The 19025-nt window shown below is 46.6% G+C and overlaps 3 protein-coding genes and 1 long non-coding RNA gene across 7 annotated transcripts in view; 2 read left to right on the top strand and 2 right to left on the bottom strand.

The window, feature by feature from the left end:
* LOC135819833 (uncharacterized) overlaps positions 1–3029 on the top strand; it is a 12267-nt gene extending 9238 nt beyond the window's left edge. Inside the window, exons 4-5 of the mRNA XM_065333121.1 lie at positions 980–1097; positions 2294–3029. Of these exons, the coding sequence (XP_065189193.1) occupies positions 980–1097; positions 2294–2638 (463 nt within the window). The 3' untranslated portion in view covers positions 2639–3029. The remainder of the gene's footprint in view (positions 1–979; positions 1098–2293) is intronic.
* On the bottom strand, positions 1950–10639 carry LOC135819856 (cold-inducible RNA-binding protein B-like). Of its 4 annotated transcripts, none has more exons than XM_065333141.1 (8): positions 10374–10639; positions 9159–9251; positions 8468–8587; positions 8131–8168; positions 7801–7869; positions 6808–6902; positions 5215–5350; positions 1950–4350 (listed from the first exon to the last, which is right to left on the bottom strand). In XM_065333141.1, exons 1-8 carry the CDS (start codon positions 10516–10518, stop codon positions 4204–4206), a joined length of 843 nt encoding a protein of 280 aa, XP_065189213.1. In that variant the 5' UTR covers positions 10519–10639; the 3' UTR covers positions 1950–4203. The 4 variants fall into 4 exon arrangements, with proteins under 4 accessions (XP_065189213.1, XP_065189220.1, XP_065189231.1 ...); XM_065333148.1 differs by having other exon boundaries at positions 9198–9251; XM_065333159.1 differs by lacking the exon at positions 10374–10639 and adding an exon at positions 9339–10324.
* A 2184-nt stretch (positions 10640–12823) lies between these two features.
* LOC135819826 (adenylosuccinate synthetase isozyme 1-like) lies at positions 12824–14645 on the bottom strand. Its single transcript, XM_065333109.1, has one exon. The coding sequence runs from the start codon at positions 14537–14539 to the stop codon at positions 13247–13249; it is 1293 nt and encodes a 430-aa protein (XP_065189181.1). The 5' UTR covers positions 14540–14645; the 3' UTR covers positions 12824–13246.
* A 294-nt stretch (positions 14646–14939) lies between these two features.
* Positions 14940–19025, top strand: part of LOC135819883 (uncharacterized) — a 37813-nt gene continuing 33727 nt past the window's right edge. The window contains exon 1 of the long non-coding RNA XR_010554001.1: positions 14940–15394. This is a non-coding gene — a long non-coding RNA (uncharacterized LOC135819883). The remainder of the gene's footprint in view (positions 15395–19025) is intronic.

The following is a 19025-nucleotide window of genomic DNA, read 5'->3' as shown; positions in this document are numbered from 1 at the left end:
CAAGTACAAAAAGCGAAGTTTGCACCTTTGCAATGTGTGAATATAGTGTATGTGAGAAAGTCTTCGCTTTTTGTACTTCAGGGCTGGCTGCTGTATTTCTACCTGAAACCATATTAGCTACATGTATATAAGTGTGTGTTTTAGTTATTACATTTTTATGTGACGGCGTTCCACTGATGACAGTCACAAGAAAACGTTATGGAACTTGACTTTCTTCATTTTTTGCTGTTGTTATGAGTGCACAATTTATCTTATTTATTGCCATTTTACGACTATTGTCTCCTCGTCGATTGTTTATGTACTGAAGTTTAATACCGAAAATAAATTTCCACAGAAATTTTCCGGTTTTACAGTATTTTGCGAATTTGGTGTTCACTGTATTGGGAGTGAATTGTAGTAGAATCAAGGTGCCATCAGCTGGCAATACAGCCTTGCACCTGCAGCTTTCTCTCCAGTGCCACTACTAGGCTGTACTGGAAGGTGGCATCAGCTGGCAATACAGCCTTGCACCTGCAGCTTTCTCTCCAGTGCCACTACTAGGCTGTACTGGAAGGTGCCATCAGCTGGCAATACAGCCTTGCACCTGCAGCTTTCTCTCCAGTGCCACTACTAGGCTGTACTGGAAGGTGCCATCAGCTGGCAATACAGCCTTGCACCTGCAGCTTTCTCTCCAGTGCCACTACTAGGCTGTACTGGAAGGTGCCATCAGCTGGCAATACAGCCTTGCACCTGCAGCTTTCTCTCCAGTGCCACTACTAGGCTGTACTGGAAGGTGCCATCAGCTGGCAATACAGCCTTGCACCTGCAGCTTTCTCTCCAGTGCCACTACTAGGCTGTACTGGAAGGTGCCATCAGCTGGCAATACAGCCTTGCACCTGCAGCTTTCTCTCCAGTGCCACTACTAGGCTGTACTGGAAGGTGGCATTGCTTCGTTAATACGAAGCGGTGTGTCTGCACTTGTGTGTTGCGCACTGTACAGGGGTAAGCGATGGATTGTGATCCTCTCCCTGGCTGTGTCCGGCTCTGCACTTATCGTCATAGTCAGTGCTCTCTACATTTGCTGGCGGCAGGCCGCGCATGAAAAGCACTCCATTAAGGTGAGATGTGCGCTGTTGATGCCATGTTGTGTTGGTGCCATGTTGTGTTGGTGCCATGTTGTGTTGGTGCCATGTTGTGTTGATGCCATGTTGTGTTGCTGCCATGTTGTGTTGGTGCCATGTTGTGTTGGTGCCATGTTGTGTTGGTGCCATGTTGTGTTGATGCCATGTTGTGTTGATGCCATGTTGTGTTGATGCCATGTTGTGTTGATGCCATGTTGTGTTGATGCCATGTTGTGTTGGTGCCATGTTGTGTTGGTGCCATGTTGTGTTGGTGCCATGTTGTGTTGATGCCATGTTGTGTTGATGCCATGTTGTGTTGATGCCATGTTGTGTTGATGCCATGTTGTGTTGATGCCATGTTGTGTTGATGCCATGTTGTGTTGCTGGCTTGCCGCACAACCTAGTACAGTGTGTATGGGTTATAGCGTGGTACATGGTCGTGTAAAAGAATATACTGCCTACAAGAATGAACTCTCATGTTTTCATAATCATAACATGGATTTCAAGGGCACATTTATTCTTGCAAGCAATTTTATCGTACAGTAGAATATATCGGTCCTAAGAATGGACTTTGTGTAGCAAAACATACCAGATTAGTACAAAGTATAATTATCGCCTATAGTAATAATATCCGTCCAATGCTGTTCCGACCTGACTCGCGTTGGGTCGTAGTGCTGCAGGTTCAACTGTTGTGGTCATGTAACTCATGTAGCATAGCCACATGGTAAGCCTATGTGACCATGACCAGCCGCATGCAGCAGCACAGTTACAGACTCAGTAACACTACATTGCATGTACAATGATCTTCCTGCCTCTGCGTACATGCACGTGATATGTCACACTTGATACTTATCGTGTGTAAGAAATATCGGAAATAAGAATAGAAAGTCGTTTTTCAAACACCCACGCTATAACCGATACCTACTGTACTTGTTACAAATAGGTGTCATGAGGGGGCTGGCGAAAGCATGTTACGCTGATACAGTAGTGGAACTCTGATAAGAGTCATCAGACGTATGTATCCCGTTGGGGGAGTGGAAACAAGTACAGTGCTGTTGTGTATACAGGCTAGCTTGTCTCATGTGCAAGATTGAGAGGGGGTGGGGTGGACTAAGTAAGGTGCAGTCGCAGCATGTGCGGAAAAAACTTGCAAAATAGAAAGAGAGTGCGATTCGTGTTCTTCTGCCATACAGTTCTCTCCCATGAAGCGACGCTACCAGGCAATTCGCATGAGTCCACCGGCCCTCCAGGTAACATACCGCGACGATATTGACACGTCGGAGCTCATCTTCCCCGCGCCGTCAGCAAAACCAGGACCTGCAGCGAAACCAGCACCAAAGAAGATTGCCAGTGTCAGAGCTTACGGGAAACAGAATCTGCTGCCATCCCTGGACTCCTCCGTTCTGCACCTGACTTCGCAGGAGGTGGACGGCAAATTTGAAACTGGCACGGAAGAAGTTGAGATCGACGTGCCATTTGTGTCGCGGACTCGCGTGCAGCCTGTGCCCAGCATGCAGCATCCATACCTAGATAGCTGAACATCATACCAAGATAGCTGGCTAGCTAGCCAGTGGTAGTGATGCAGATCATCATACCAAGATAGCTGATAGCTGGCTAGCTAGCCAGTGGTAGTGTCCTGGCAGGTGTGAGCATGCAGAACATCATACCAAGATAGCTGGCTAGCTAGCCAGTGGTAGTGTCCTGGCAGGTGTGAGCTGTGCAGACCATCATACCAAGATAGCTGGCTAGCTAGCCAGTGGTAGTGTCCTGGCAGGTGTGAGCTGTGCAGAACTATACTCTTCATGAATGCACCCGCACCACTGGATATGAATCAAACCAAAGCTCACAGTGACTAGACAACTTGTGTTCTGTTTCTGATAATAATTGTGATAAATTTTGAAAAAAGATTGTGACCTAATTGAACTGTTACATGATGTGCTGATGTGTTGATGAACGCCACACCGCCTCTAGACTAAAGAACAACTTACGAGTAATGAAGTTATATAATTGAATTTGCTAACATGTAATCATGACAACAGACTTGTTTTGATTGCTTTCCATGGTCACTACTGGACACTACTGGACACTCTGATGTCAGTGACACTATCAGTATCTGGACTAAGACAACGTCAGAGGTGATGAAAGCACACTCATTGGCAGCCAGAAAACAGTCAAAATACCGGGGGCCATGCATACTTCTACACTGAGGCCCCAAGTGCTACGCTGTCTCCGCAGGCTCTGCTGGCTTTCTGAACTGAGGAACCAACGGCAGGAAAAAGAAACTTGCCCGTGTGGGAGCGCACACGTTCCTGTGTACATCAGAATGCTTGTAGACAATGGTGGAAACACTGGTGGAAACACTGTCACCGCAGAGGGATACTCTCATCTTTGCGGCTGGCACTCGGGCTGCATCTGCTGCGTCAAAGACATGCTTTGAAATAGGTTAGCGCCAGCAGGTATGGCCAGCCTTGCCAGCTGGATTCCAGGCATATCCCAGGACATGTGAAGAATCAAAAACGTCAGTGACATGACTTGACCAGCAGAACGTGCAGTGGCAGCCCGCAACTCAGTGCCCTGTTCCAACAGTCATACACAATACCACGCTGTGTGCGTTGTGTGTCACACTAGACACAAGCAAACAGGTCAGTAGCACGTTGCTGGTTGGTAGCGCTGACTGGAGTATGATCCAGTGTGAGTCTTGTCCCGGCCCCCAGTCAGCCGGAAAGTTGCAGTGATGGCGTAGTGAGATACAGGCACTTTCACGGATACACTCATCACAGGCAGGTTGCATTCTGGATACACTCATCACCGGCAGGTTGCATTCTGGATACACTCATCACCGGCAGGTTGCATTCTGGATACACTCATCACCGGCAGGTTGCATTCTGGATACACTCATCACAGGCAGGTTGCATTCTGGATACACTCATCACAGGCAGGTTGCATTCCGCAAAGCAAGCAGCACAGTGGCGGTGTTTGTCCACCTCTAGTTCACACTGTTAATGCTTACTGATCAAGACGGGCAACACTGTCAATCACCGGTCCCGACATGATGCCAGAGTACTTCTCGTTGGTAGCCAGTCTTTCTCCTGGATTGTCAGTGTCACGGGAACATTGAAAGGTCCACCTCGCCTATTGCCACAAACTCGCCGGATAGATCCTCCGGGCCGACCGTGGAGTTTTGACGCACGAAGTCGTTGTACTCGTACGCATCCACCTGACGCACCACAACATCTGCTGTGAAGTATTTCTGCAGAAAACGGAAACGAGTGTGTGAAAAAAAGTGCAGGTAACTTAAACTGTACATACCGGTAATGATGATGAGATGGACTTACACATGGTCATAGGTCACAGGTTTACACACTATGCAACTGATCAGATGGCCTATCACCTAAATTAACTGGAAGTACATGTACTTCGAAGTACAAGCGAGTGATTCAGAGTCAAAAACTTCATCATTTGTGAGTATAGTACTTAAAAGTAAATCAACATGGCGTATGTGAATCTGTGGACGTCAATCTTCAAAGCAAACATGCTTATAATTATATACTGTATAACACCTTTATTTCGGTGTAATTTAAATTTCGGTAACTTCGGTACTGGTCCTGGATCACCTAATTTAACATTACACCTAAATTTTCCGAAATACCAAAATATGTAAAAATCATGAAAATCACTGTCAAATTAAAAAAATCAACTTGTATATGTACTGGTATACCGGTAGTACATTGTACATACATAACATGTACCGGTACACATATGTGGAGCCTTTTGGCCTTGGCGGAGATATTAGTGCAAGAGCGTTTTTTTGTTTTTGTTTTTTTTTGGTGCCATGCATACCGAATTTATCCTTACACCGAAAGGTCAGGGGTTGGCTTTTACCGAAATTTTACAACACCGAAAATAAGGTGATATACAGTATGTGTGTGTGTGTGTGTGTGCGTGTGTGTGTACTTCAACATACATGTACAGTGACACGGGAAGAAGAAAGACCACCTGTGTACAAAGACTGGCTCTCAGGGCACCGTAGGGTGGTTGCTTTTAAAAGACTAGTTGGACTACACCGGCACTGGAAGTAAAAACAAAATTGATAGGATGGTGCAGTCCTCCTCACCGCAGTCACCCATGCCTGGATGTGTGCAGATGGGTACGGTCCATGAACGTCCTCCGCCGACTTGCTCCACTTGAATTGCCAGTGGCATTTGTCAACGGAGAGCCATGTGCCGGCACTAGAAGATCCCTTGCCAGCTCTGCAGACAAAAGCAGAAGGCCAGAAATTGCTATAAAACCAGACGACAGCAGCACAGTACAATGTTATTATAGGAAGAAGAGTTTGTTAGCAAAACATATACTCGGAGAGGAATTTGGGACACTTTTTTGGAATTCTATTTTGTTGGGCTTAGAAAGAATGTGTTGTGCACGAAAAGCATCATCGGACTGAAAGCCAACTTCACAGTAGAAGGAGTCAAAGAAAAAACTGCTGTTCCTGAATCTTGCATAAGGCCACACGTTTTTATTTCTATGTTTCTCGTCACCTGAAAATCTAAAAACGTATGCGAGAGGTGGAAAAAAATAAAAAATGACTGAAAAATAAAAAAAGTTTATTAGGGGCTATCCGTAAATATCGAACTTTTTTCACCAAACGAATTATTTTAGTTTAGACCCAACCCCTCCCTCCCTCCCCCTTAGAACGTAAAAAAATGTTGAGATATACAGGCATATACATGTACAACAAAACCCGCAAGTGTGTCACTGCTCCTACAGCCATGTACATGTATTGAAGTTTTCTGCAACGAAATTGGTCAACCCCCTCCCACCCCATAACGAATTATTTCGTTTCGTGAAAAAAGTACGATAATTATGGACGACCCCTTAGACCTTTGTTCACACTTAAGTCCACCAATACACCATGCAAAATAGCATCCATAGTTACTAAGTTAGCAACTACAGTATGTGGTAGGAGTTTCTGTCACAATCTGTGCATGTGCAGCTAGATTGCGCACAAAAAATGCCGTCCTTGCATCATGTGTCGCGCAGGTCAGGCCACATTATGTACATGTGCATGAGTGTGCTGGTCCCCACATGCACAGTCAGTGCAGCACAGTTTTTTTCTTTTTTTCTTCCAGACTCCTGAATCGTATGCGCGCGGGTGACGAGAAACATAGAAATAAAAACGTGTTGAGACAGCTGAGAGTTTTCTATTCGACCTGGATATTTGGATTGTTGGATTTGAGCGAGATTTGACTGAGTTACGATCTGTTGAAGTTTTGCATTCTTGTCAGATCGAACGCGCACCCTGCCCGTGACACAACAATGCCCAAACCGTTGCTCGTTTGGAACATATGGGGGGGGGGGTTCCAGGCAACGCGACCCCCCCCCCCCTGCGTACGCGCCTGGGGGGGGGGGGGGGCAAGGGTTCGGTGGGAAATCATTGTTGAGATGGCACAATACAAATTGAATAGGCGGGTGAACATACGGTAAACGTGTGTTGTCCAGAGTACACTGGGAAAGAGGGAGGGGTGCACTGCACAAACTACATGGCTTGCGTTTCAGGGATGACGAAAACTTCTTGCGGCGAACCCTTACCAGTGATCAACCTGCATTAGTAGGAGTATGTACCGGTACAAGGCTAAGGGGAGAGACTGAGTGGTTTAACACAGGCGAACGCACAGAAGAGAGGAAAGTGACAAGCAGAAGGAGCACACACCCATCTGCGTCGCTGTGTTGACTATCCGCCGGGTTGCTTGCTGCTGTGCTGGCACTGGTACTGGCACTCATGCTGGTGTTCTCCCTTGCACTGGGCTGAGAATAAATACAAGAAGATGAGAACACGAATACCAGCTCACTGCACTACTCCACAGTGTGCTTTCGACCAACTCACTGCACTTGCCCCTCACCACCACACCATAGCGAGGACAATTCCGTTCAGATTTTGATCAGCCATTCATTCACTATTTACTACAGTGAACCCTGTCTAAGCCGACTGCTCGAGGGACCTTCGAAAGGTGGTCCCCATGTTCAGGTGGTCTCCATATCCACCGTCATTTGACTGCAAGCAGCATCCATTGGTCGTTGTTTTAGTGGTCTTTTGGACAGGTGGTCGCCTTGTCAGAGGCGTCACCTTGACACGTTTTACTATACCTGGACTGGTGAGCTCTGTGCGAGTGAAATAGCTGTCTGCAGTCTGCAGGATCTGACCATATCATAATCTCAACGGCCAAGAGCGCATTGTGGAGTGACTGATATCTACGTAATGGCTGAGTTTGCAGCTAATTTCTTTCTCACAAAGAGACCCCAACAAAGCAAGGTAATGGAAAAAGCAGTTGTGGTGACTGACACTAGTGGAATAGTACAAAACTCAAATCATTCCTGTCACACACACACACACACACACACACGCACGCACACGCGCACACACACACACACACACACACACACACACACACACACACACACACACACACATACATGCAGACCCCAAACAATGTTAGTATTGGGTACCACAGAGGAGCCCGCAGCAATCATCGCTTCCATGTCCATCAATATCAAAGTCAAGAATCTGCTATAGGTATGTGTGCATGTGCGTGTGTGTGTGTGTGTGTGTGTGTGTGTGTGTGTGTGTGTGTGTGTGTGTGTGTGTGTGTGTGTGTGTGTGTGTGTGTGCATGATTGTGTACCCACACCTGTGCTCGCACACAAACCTTATGTCTCTGTTGCCTGTCTGAGTGCCTCTCTGCATATTCGACATGTATGGGACGATCTCCCAGCATCTGCAATGCATACATAACAGAACACAACAGAACATATTACAACCACTTGTACTGAATATAACACACTGTGATGGAGATCCTGCTGCGCCAATACAGGACCAAGCAAGAAGAGCAATGCCGCAGCTCAGCCCATTCCCACTCAATAAGATGCGCGCTACATCACAGGTTTGCGCAGCACATGCATGGAAAGACACACAATGAACGACATCCGAAAGTCAAGCAGAATTCGCTTTTATCAGAAAGAGCAGTCGCCGTCCTTACCGGGCTGTGTGAAGAGCACCATTTCTTGCACCTCTCCGCTGTGCAAGGGAAATACAGCAAGATCACCATGGGCACAGGGTTTGAAAGCCACATCCTCACGTCAAGAGACCATTGAGCGAGGGACTTTTTTGAGGGACAAGCAAGTAATTATGCGGGTAGTAATATGTGCACGGCATAGTGAAAGTGACGTAACATGGCGTTGCACCCTCCTTCTCACCGCTATACAATGCATGGTTCGACTTATACCGGTATTTTAATCAGGAATATCAAACAGAAGCCAAATAGAATGAGTCTGACTGCAGGAAAATACAAACAAACCTGCAACTGGGGACCTTACCAATGTCACGCGACTCAAATGTGATGAATCCAAAGCCGCGAGAGAAGCCCGTCTCTCGGTCGGTGATGATCCGAATATCAACGACGTCACCGAAAGTAGAGAAGTAGTGTTTTATCTCCGCTGCAACAAGAAGCCAAGAGAAGCAATCATTGAAAACCAAACAAAACATGTGGCCTTGTTACACTAAACCTACCGGTAATTCAGTAAATCAGGATATGGCACGGGGTAAGTCCCCATTTCATTGCCCATAGTAGGAATGGAAAACATCAAGAAACGGTCTGGATGCTTGGTCTGGCTTCAATACTCACACAGGTATGTATGTGCTCACAACCTAAAGTGATCCATTTCCAAGCTGGCAGAGAGAGCCAAACACAGTGCTGTGTCCATGTAGAGGTCGCTGTATCCAGGGCCATTCGACTGGAAATGATATCTGTTCGGACCCTGTTCCTGTGGTCCTCCGAGACAGGTGCTGTGGTCTCTTTATCAGAGACAGAGGTCTCCTTGACGGGTACCTATTACATCTACATGTAGGCAATGTCAGTCTGCATTGCATATGTCATACTCAGCAGAGCACATCACTTACGACTCGTTACGAGTCGAGACAAGCAGGTAGGGTTACTCCGACATCAACTCCCTACTCCAACATGTACACATTACTACTCGCCTATCCACAGCCTAGGGGACAACTTACCCTCACTTGTCTTCCATGCCAGCCTAGGGGACAACTTACCCTCACTTGTCTTCCATGCTAAGCCACCAACATAAAGTCGAGAGGCCAACGATCCTGGTCAAGCAGAAAAACCCAAACAACCCAAAACAAAACTGAGAAATGTTCATTGACTGGTTACATACAAGCACACTCCCATCTCACCTGCACTACATCGAACTCTGATACCCTGATGGTACAATCTCCATGCATGCATCCGCGGGACCCATGCACTGCAATGGCGTCGGGCACGCTACGATCACTACGGTATCGACTGTACGTACCACTTCTTGTCACATGCACCCATGGATTAATAAAGTGCGCTGATTACGGCTAAACAATTTGAAGTTTTCGGGGGAGAGCCCCGGCCGGAATGGCACCTATAAAAGTATAATGGCTGACCGTACACTCCTGAAATACCTTCCGATGCCCTTGCACTGTTTGTTCCAATCACGATACCCTCTGGCTACTTAGACTGCTCGTACTGCTCTGCATTGCCTGTTTCTGTCAGGAAGCTGCGCCTGCAGCGTCTAGTGCTGGCACTGGGTGCACGCTTTGTTTTGCAGATTGTGGCACTCTCGGGTGCAGTGCCCTGGATTGCCAGGATGGCCCTGGAGGCGATAAGTTGTCGGGCTACACACAGACACGAGACTGCAGCTTTACTTTTTACACATGTGGATCCTGCACACAAGGCGGGTCCCACTCTAGTGAGCAAACGTTATTTCACTGTCTGCTCGTTTGGAATTGACTTCCTATGGCTATGTGCATGCGAGAGCGGTAGCCCCGTGATTTCTGCAAACAAATCCCGCAGGAATATCCGTATGTATTCTGCCCTTTGGCACACTAGTACTTGCTTTCTTCCACTGTTCTTGATACATGTACACATGCACTCACTTCACTTCTTTTGTTCCTTTATCTCCCCTTCTCACTTTCTTCTTTTTTCGCTTCACATAGGAAGGTCCTTTGACAGCTTTTCCAAACTGTTGATCAGTTCTTTGAAAATTATCTCCCTCCACCCACACAGTCTACAGTAATGAATCTTCAACTATTATAATTCAATGCGACGGACCCCACGATATATCGATAGGCGGTCAGCCTTTGGGTCATCCTAATAAAGTTATTATTATTATTATAAATTGTACAATTTGTTTCATGTGTCGCAAACGCTAGTCTTATTATCACCAAGTGCAGGTTGCATACCTCTGTACTTCCTTTCACTTGCAGAGGCATCGCCGATGGTTTTCGCATTTGGATTATCAGGGTTTTTCTGATGCACTTTAGACAGAATAGCTCCAGGCTGCGATCCACTGTAATTTTTCTTGTAGCTCCACCCGAACGTCGTCATTCTCCTCACAGCCTGCTATGGCTAGTACTACACTAGTCTACAGTAGTATTTCTGCATTACCGGTATGATTGTTGGAGACAAAATTTAATTCCAGCTTGCCACATTATAAGTAATTAGTTCATAACACATGCATGATGCATGCAGCGCAGGCCTCATGTAGGCACTTCAGCCGGTTTTTTCAAGTCGGGTTTCTCCCAGGTTTAGCATCGTAAATCGACAGTGGTGGGTATCACGAGGTCACACACAAAATTTCATTGAAATCCACAAAGATACAAGTGAGATATGAAGGGTTGAAGAGAGGCAATTGCATGAGGCGAAAGCAATACAATTTGTGGTATCAACAGCATCCCCAAAGTGTTATCAGTGGATATAGTTACAAAACATCAGAGTGGCATTTTCAAACACACGGCTCTCACAAACACCAACAACCGTTTATGGATCAACAAAATACTGATCAAAGTTCACAATAGTCCAGAATACGGCAATTGTTACCACAATCACCATGGCAACCCCATAGCAACCCATAGTAACCCATGGCAACCCCATAGTAACAGCTTCAGTTTGCTGTGAAATAAGCTAGTATCGACATTAGAGTTCACCAGCAGGCAACTGCCCCTGCTAAATGCTATAAAAGACATTCTTCTTGCACTCAGAAGGTAAGCACCCAGAGATAGCATACGCTAAATGAATTGAAAGCGGAATTTCTGCATACACAACGCACGTGCACACGTTAACGCCACTTCAAACAGAGGTTCGATGTTGGAAACCAGTTTCTCTATTGGCAGCTCCTTTGTACCAGTAGAAAGTGCAAACTAAATTACTTCGGACCTTCTGCAGCAGAACAAACTTGCAGAAGTGAAACTGCGAATTGAGAGCAAGGCGTTCGTCAGTGACACAGAACATTTTTGAGAGCTGCTCCTGTGCTGCCTCCTTCGAGATCCAGAGTCCACCTACAGCCGTGATCTTCGTCAAAGTCTCCATTTCCTTTTGATGTTGTTCTCTCTTGCGTGTGCTACCTGATCCTTCTCCTTCACTTGCTCCATACAGCAGTCATGAATTGTCTGCTGGCGAGCCTCGAAATTCGAACAGAATTTTGGTGCAGCGCGCCTGGATGCGTCGATCAAAGTGTCCCTCTCATCGGAGGATTTCTCCTGTAGCCACTGTGCCGTTTGATTGTTCGTAAACATCAGTAGCCGTTCAAGCACAACAGGGTCAAACATTGGCTTTCAGCACGCTTTGAAACAGGCTCAGGTAGGACGACGACGCATCTTTCTCCTCCGCCTCAAGCCCTTCTCCTCACTATCTACGTCCATATTTCCTCCTTGCGCAGCTATGCGCAAACCCTGGTGAACAAGAACTCAACTGTTTCTGAATGGAAACACGACGCTGAAGACGATAGGCAACGTTTCCAACGCGTACTAACAACATTTCCTTGTGAAAAAACTCTTTGCTGGAAGTGTACATGACCTGCAAGTCGTAAAAATGTACGCACTATGACGTATGTAGGCTCTACTGAAAGCTGAACGTCAGAGCAGCACGATGCACTGAACTACATGCCCGTACAACGAAGCATGGTGCGTACCTGTACAGTTTTGCGCATGCACTTGGCTGATACCACGCAAGTATGCACTCAGACCTCAGCAAAATTTGACAGGTCTTGTCACGTGACTGAAGTGCCTACCTCATGAATGAATCTGAGTTCAAAACTTCAAAATGCACTCAAGATTTTGAAATATTTCACATTGAAAAAATGGATGAGTGGGAAGTAGTAAAATACTATAATTTTACTACTTCCTGTGCTAGCGGTACACTGGGAAATACACAACATGTACAGACTCAGTCAACAGTTCTATTTTTGTAGTACAGAGAGTAAAAATAGTGTAGTGCTGGTCTGGGACCCGGGAGCTCTTAGCTTGGTGCCAGGGAGTAGTAAAAGTCATGTACCTGCTTGGTTCAAAAGACTCAAGGGATTTATTTCTGTGTTGCAATAACTACACCTCAGCAGTAAATGCACATCACACTTTCCTTTGAAGTTTTATTGTCTCATTCCAGGCCATGTGTCTGGCTAATTTATTCTACCTCCCCCCCCCCCCCCCCCCTGTTATGCTACCTATTCAATATCGCACAAGTGGAGAACCCCTCGATAGGCTACCTGCCTCTGGGTCATCCCTCAAATAAAGATAATAATAACAACAATGCCGGAACTAGGGAGTCGTAAAATACAGGTAAGACTCCATGAATGCAACCCACCGCAGACATCTCTTTCATGTTGTGTGCTTGTTGGTACAACCCCCCCCCCCCCAAATTGCTTTACAATGACATATCAACATTGATGCACGAGTGTGTTGTGAGTTTCCAGTCAAGGTCTAGCGAACTGCGGAACGAGTACGTCACGAGTGTAACTGGGGTAAACACGTCAAACGCACCGGAATCTCCAGTGACCCAGACCACACTGCACCGGTCTCACGGGGGTGCAGCAACCAGTTGCACCACTCGTGACATACTCGTTACAGAACTTGAAAAAAAATCTCTGTTCATACTCATAGTGCCCGTCAAATCAGGGTGCTGAATGACCAATAACGGTAAGAATCTCATACATGTACATAATATAATTGTAACTGTGCCCACGCAACCACATGTGCAGCAAGCTGTCACGCGTCAGAGCCAGCTCTGCGACTGATGACGCCTGACTTGGCAGCAGCTGGCATACTTATCCCAAAGAAACGACCTAGAAGAGCTGAATGGTAGAGGAGCGCTCAGCTCCCACGCCTATCCACTGCACGGGCACGCCAGCCAGCGCTTCCAGTTTTCGAACGTACGCTTGAGCATTCACAGGTAGCGAGTCAAACGTCGTGCACGCACTGATGCTCTCCTTCCAGCCAGGCAAGGTGATATACTCAACTGTAACTCTCTCCAGAACGCACTGCTCGGACGGCACTCCACGCATCTCGTTGCCATCAGGTCCGGTATACTTCACACCGATTTTGATCTCGTCAAACACATCCAAAATGTCCAGCTTGGTGACAGCCAGCGATGTGTAACCATTCACCATTGCACTGTACCGCAACGCCACAATGTCCAACCAGCCACAGCGACGCGGTCTGCCTGTCGTTACGCCGTACTCATGGCCCCTGTCCCGCAGCAGTTGGCCAATGTCGTTCTCCAGCTCCGTGGGGAATGCACCGCCACCGACACGTGTTGTGTACGCCTTTGTAACTCCATGCACTTGCTGCACGAGCCGAGGGGGGACGCCCAAACCAGTGCACACTGCCCCGACAGTGCAGTTTGATGACGTGACGTACGGATATGTGCCGAAATCGATGTCCAACATGGCTGCGTTAGCGCCTTCCACGATGACCAGGCCACTCTTCTGCTGGATCAACTCATGAACTGCCACCACAGTATCACAGACTAGCGGGCGTAGTCTCTCCGCATATTCCTTATACAATTCAATTTCTTTCTCAATATCGACCATCTCTTCCAGCTGCGGAAATCGCTTCACAGAGCAATCAAAGAGGCGGCGGAGCATTGTGGTAAAATGCTGATAGTCACCAACCAGGTCTCCTACTCTGACTCCAGTGCGATTGGCCTTGGATGCATAGCATGGGCCAATTCCTTTCTTAGTAGTGCCGATGCTACCCTTGCCCTTCTCTGCTTCTTGGAGGCCGTCCATAGACTGATGAAAGTCAAATACTAGGTGGGCTCGACTGGAAACGAGAAGTCGCTTCTCCCAGCCAACAAGGCCTTTCTTTTCATTTTGCTCGATCTCCGCAAATAAACCCGGAACGTGCACAACGACTCCATTTCCAATGATAGATGTACAGTTCTCATGCACGATCCCACTTGGCAATAGATGAAAATCGAAATTGTTCTCACCAATGATCACAGTGTGACCGGCGTTGTTTCCTCCCTGGCATCTGCAAACAGCGATCGCCTTCTCTGCCAGCATGTCCACAATCTTTCCTTTCCCTTCGTCTCCCCATTGCGCTCCCAACACAACGGCAACCCCAGTGTTCGCCATCGTGAGCTCTACTTCATGGCCACACAACAAAATGAATTCAATGCCAATAACAAGATCTGATTTGTATTTCGAGAATCGATGATAGCTTTCCGGATACAGCTGTAAAAAGCAAAAGTGGTGAGTTCACGTCCGCACACGTACACGTACACGTCCACACACGTCATCATCAAGCAACAAAAAAACAAAAACAATCTGGGGCTTTTTCTGGGCGCCCGGGCCCGGGCCGCGGGCTAGCCTGTTGTGTTGTCGATCTTTCTAGCGATGACACTACGAGTACGACTCACACGATCGAGTAGAGCGAGTTGAGTCCTGACTTAGCGCGATGTGCATGTACCGCGCTCAGCGCAAGCGAAGAAACCAAAAAAAAAGAAGCAACTCTCATAAAAGTTGTTCTTCCCGCTAAATTCAAAAAGTGTTTGAGTCTGACACGTGTAGACGTTGTGCCTTGTGGACCACAACTAAAAAGTTACTTGTGGTTCGAGCCTGTGTGTAAAGTGTTTACAGTCATGTAGAGTGCGTCAAGGCAGAACGTTTGTAGTTGAGACACGAGAAGATAACAACAAAAGGCCCTCTAATGGACTCTTGATAACAATGATAGTTTACATGTCAAACAGAATCGCTTTTCCAAGCTATGATGCAGTGCTGACGAGTGGGTCAGACTGTGTGACAGGTGGAAAAGTCAGAAGGCTGCAGCTCGTCTTCATTCCTTGACCATGAGCTGACCTGGTAGTGGCAACAGTCAGTTGGGAAGTGTTGGACTCGGTTCAAGGGTCGTTTCCCTCCCAATAGTGCCAGAGAACTGAAGTGGACTTTTGGCACGGCAGTGTCCTGACACTCACGACTTGAGGCTTATGGGTAAGTTCAGGTTTTGCTGTTAACAACTTAACATGATTGTTTACTTTCTATTAATTTTATAAATTTTCTAAGCATGACAGTCGCTCAGAAAAAAACCCTTAATGGTGTCTGAGTGAGACGGTCTATTGTAGACCCAACTGCCAATGAGTTCTTTACAAGCAAAAGTCACACCATGTACAAGTACCAACGAAAGGGCTGAGCTCAGGACCCCTCGCCTTGCTTACCATTTTATTTTATTCCCGTAGCTATGCAAAAGACGTTACTTCAGTAACGCCTGGCGCTAGCCAGGGTCCACACAGCTTTAATTCCGTGTGTGTTTGTGCCGTCGGCATGCCTGGCGCTATCCCGTACCTGTTCCGTACCTTACCATCAAAGACAGCTGGCCATAATATTCAAATAGGGCTTTCAAATGCAAGATCATAACGTGAAGCAACTTGGAAGAATGAGTCTGTATACGAAGTGTATCGGGGGAATGCATGCAGGGTGATGGCGCGGGTTCGAATCCTTGGTTACTGTACAAGCAAAAATATTCGTCTGGAATTTAATTTCGTCTTTTTCGTCCAAGGAGCTTTGGGACTAAATTAAATGACGGACGAATGTCGATTTGTCCAGCGTTTCTATACACTGTTATAGTCCATGGACGAAATTTTTAACCGGACGAAATCCCTTTCTTTGGAGTTGGACGAAATTATTGACCGACGAAATTTTCTGCCTGTAAAGTATGTCAAATCCCAGGTTATGTCTTTAAAAAAAATAGGAGAAATGAAAAATTTATAACATCCCTGTGCTATTTGCCTAGGTCATCAAGGTGGTAGACGCGTCGACAGTGTCGTATTACCCTCGGATGCAAAGAGAAAGTTCATTTCTTTCGCTCAGGGCCCTACGCTATGCTTTTTTGCCTAGCTCATCATGCATGTTATTCGAACAGATGGAAACTTGTTGCACTACAATGATGTAGCCGACCAGTTCGTTGTGGTATGGTTGGGCATTGTAGCCGTCATGGTCGACGTAAAACACTATTTACATACACAAGCTCGGGGAGCAAAAGTCTCTCTGTCCGATAAGCTGCCACATACCAACTAAATGCAAAACCATGCACTTAACACAAGCTGACTTGCACGCGTGGCCCTTTTCACGAACCCAGACAAAGGGATTGGTCTATTGTAACGCATGTACGAAGTCACTAGATTACACCCGCACCAGAGATGAAGGCGTGAGCTGTTGCCGAAGAACGGCAAATGGAAAAGATGCCTGGCGCTATCCCGTACCTGTCTCGTACCGTACCATCAAAGACAGCAGGCCACAATATTCAAATAGGGCTTTCAAGTGCAAGTTCATAACGTGAAGCAACTTGGAAGAATGAGCATGTATGCGAAGTGTACCGGGGAAATGCATGCAGGGCGATAGTGCGTGTTCGAATCCCAGGTTATGTTAAAAAAATAGGAGAAATGAAAAATTTATAACATCCCCATGCTTTTTTTGCCCAGGTCATCAAGGTGGTGGACGGTGTAGTATTACCCTCGAATGATCAGCTAGGCAGCTAGGCAAAAGCGCATAGCGTCGGGCCCTGAGCTTCCAAGCTCTCTCGTTTTTATTTCATGTCATCATCCAATGGCAGAAGCCAATGCAAAGGAGGGGCGTTAGCCAGCCATGGCAAGAGAAGAAAAAAGAAAAAAAGAGAGAACATAATTATCGGAAGAAAATAACGCATCACCATCATCACGATCATTTTGCTGAGCAAGCTAAGCTGGTGCTCAGTCGCGTGTCATGGGTGAGCGCCCGCACACGGCCGTCACCGTCACGTGGTGACGGATGTAGCACAGACACACACACACACACGAATACAACACGAGGGAGCCAGCTCAGAACCCTTCGCTTTCCTCTTCTCATGGTGCCTGCTGCATTGTTTAGGGTTCCCAGTAAAAGGCAGTAGCCTGTTGGGACTTCCCTAGTAAAATAATAAAAAACTACTACTGCTGCTGCTGCTGCTGCTGCTGCTGCTGCTGCTGCTGCTGCTGCTGCTGCTGCTGCTACTACTACTACTACTACTACTTGTTTCTATGTCACCTACAACTCCTGGTCCCTCACTAGGCCTGACCCAAATTTGCCGGCAATTCTCCAAGCAAAATATCGGAAATTTTACAGAAAATTTTCTAGCAATTTTGGTCCAATTTTTGGAGCAAAATATAAAAAAATCACGAAACCTGGACAAGTTTCTGGCTGTGCACGTGACCACTTGGGGCGAATTGGACTTTATAGGGGTCCTTTCCTACTGGTCAAACGGTTAAAGTTCCACTGAATGCTTTGAAAAGGCATATAACTGGATTCCTCACTAGTTTAGGTAGTCAAAGTGCGTTAACGAACGAATGATGTTGCTGCAAGCATGACCGCTCGAACTCTCTACTTCAGTACCGGTCAGTTCAGTCTGCATGATCAGGCTGTGCCGGTCAGTTCAGTATCCGTGAAATTTGTGTCTAAGGTCTATAGCGCAACTCTGCGTGACCATGAGAGCATTTTGACATACATATTGTATTGTGGGTTCATGTTTGGATAATTAGAATGTCCGGGTAATTAGAAGGTTTTTCCTGGCATTTCGAGGTTCGAATTATCAGGATTCCACTTGTACCATGTACCATGTAGAGGCGACGGTTTCAAATAGGATATAGGTTGCAAACCGGAACGGACTCAATATGCACTTTCTCTCTTGGTATTTTGATTAGAAAACATATGTCACAGTGAGACTACGATGTGTTATACTCCGGGCCAAAATTTCATGGCTCTGCGATGACCAGAACTCCAGAAGCGCCATACCAAGCAGGTGAGTTTTGACGTGTTGCTTCGCACTGCGACTTGAGTTGTACGACTTTCGAAAAATCAACTTCTTGTCGCAGGTAAACAGCGGCTCGCCTCTCGCAAATAAAGCACCGCATACCAATCAAAACTAATGGAAGCACACACAAGGCACATTGTTACTCTGTACTGGCCGTCGTGGAGCGATAGCAATTACCTAATTTCAGACCCAGAGTGAATTTGACGTGCACTCTAAAACCTTTCCGGTTTGGAGCCGCCTCTGATTTGAAGCGAAAAATTGGGCAACTTGGAGGCAATGGGTCAACACAAAGGAGTGGCTCAGTTCGATTGACTCTGGCCTCAGAGCAAACTTCAACATGCCAGTTTCCTTCCACAAACATATTTCGAGTGAACAATCAACGCTGATGATCGGTTTGGGTCTATATAAATTTGGCTGTCAAGGCGTTCCGGTATTGAACCGTTACCTCTACCATACCAATAATTACGGCATGCAGGACCCTGGCTAGCGCCAAACCCTACTACTCGTAACATCTTTTGCATAGCTTTGGGAATAAAGTGCAGTGGACCCTGGCCTGTACCAGATGCTACTACAGCTATATTTGTAACGTTGTTTTGGCATACTAGTAGCTATGGAAATAATTTCACAGTGTACCGGTGCACTGTGCTTTCAAGCAGGGAGTACTATTCTACCACTCGCTGCTTTCTACTACTTTGGAATGCCTTGCATCCTAACGCTCGTTGTATCGCTAACTGGGCCCGTTTCAAGAAACTGTTACCTCTAGGCCTTGCTTTTCCCCATTAGCACCCGTGGCTCGAACAA

The sequence above is a fragment of the Sycon ciliatum genome, chromosome 1 (genome assembly GCF_964019385.1).
Source record: "Sycon ciliatum chromosome 1, ocSycCili1.1, whole genome shotgun sequence".
Lineage (NCBI taxonomy): Eukaryota > Metazoa > Porifera > Calcarea > Leucosolenida > Sycettidae > Sycon > Sycon ciliatum.
Note: the sequence above shows the minus strand (reverse complement) of the source record. Positions and strands in the feature narration are given on the sequence as shown.

Bases quoted from the DNA above. Each gene is read 5' to 3' on its own strand.
- LOC135819826 (XM_065333109.1), bottom strand. From the start codon at position 14,539: ATGGCGAACACTGGGGTTGCCGTTGTGTTGGGAGCGCAATGGGGAGAC.
- LOC135819856 (XM_065333141.1), bottom strand. From the start codon at position 10,518: ATGACGACGTTCGGGTGGAGCTACAAGAAAAATTACAGTGGATCGCAG. The intron at 8,588-9,158 runs GTAAGTTGTCCC...TTCTTGTTGCAG, and splicing joins GGCATGGAAGACAAGTGAGG to CGGAGATAAAACACTACTTC. The intron at 6,903-7,800 runs GTTTGTGTGCGA...ATTTATTCTCAG, and splicing joins ACAGGCAACAGAGACATAAG to CCCAGTGCAAGGGAGAACAC.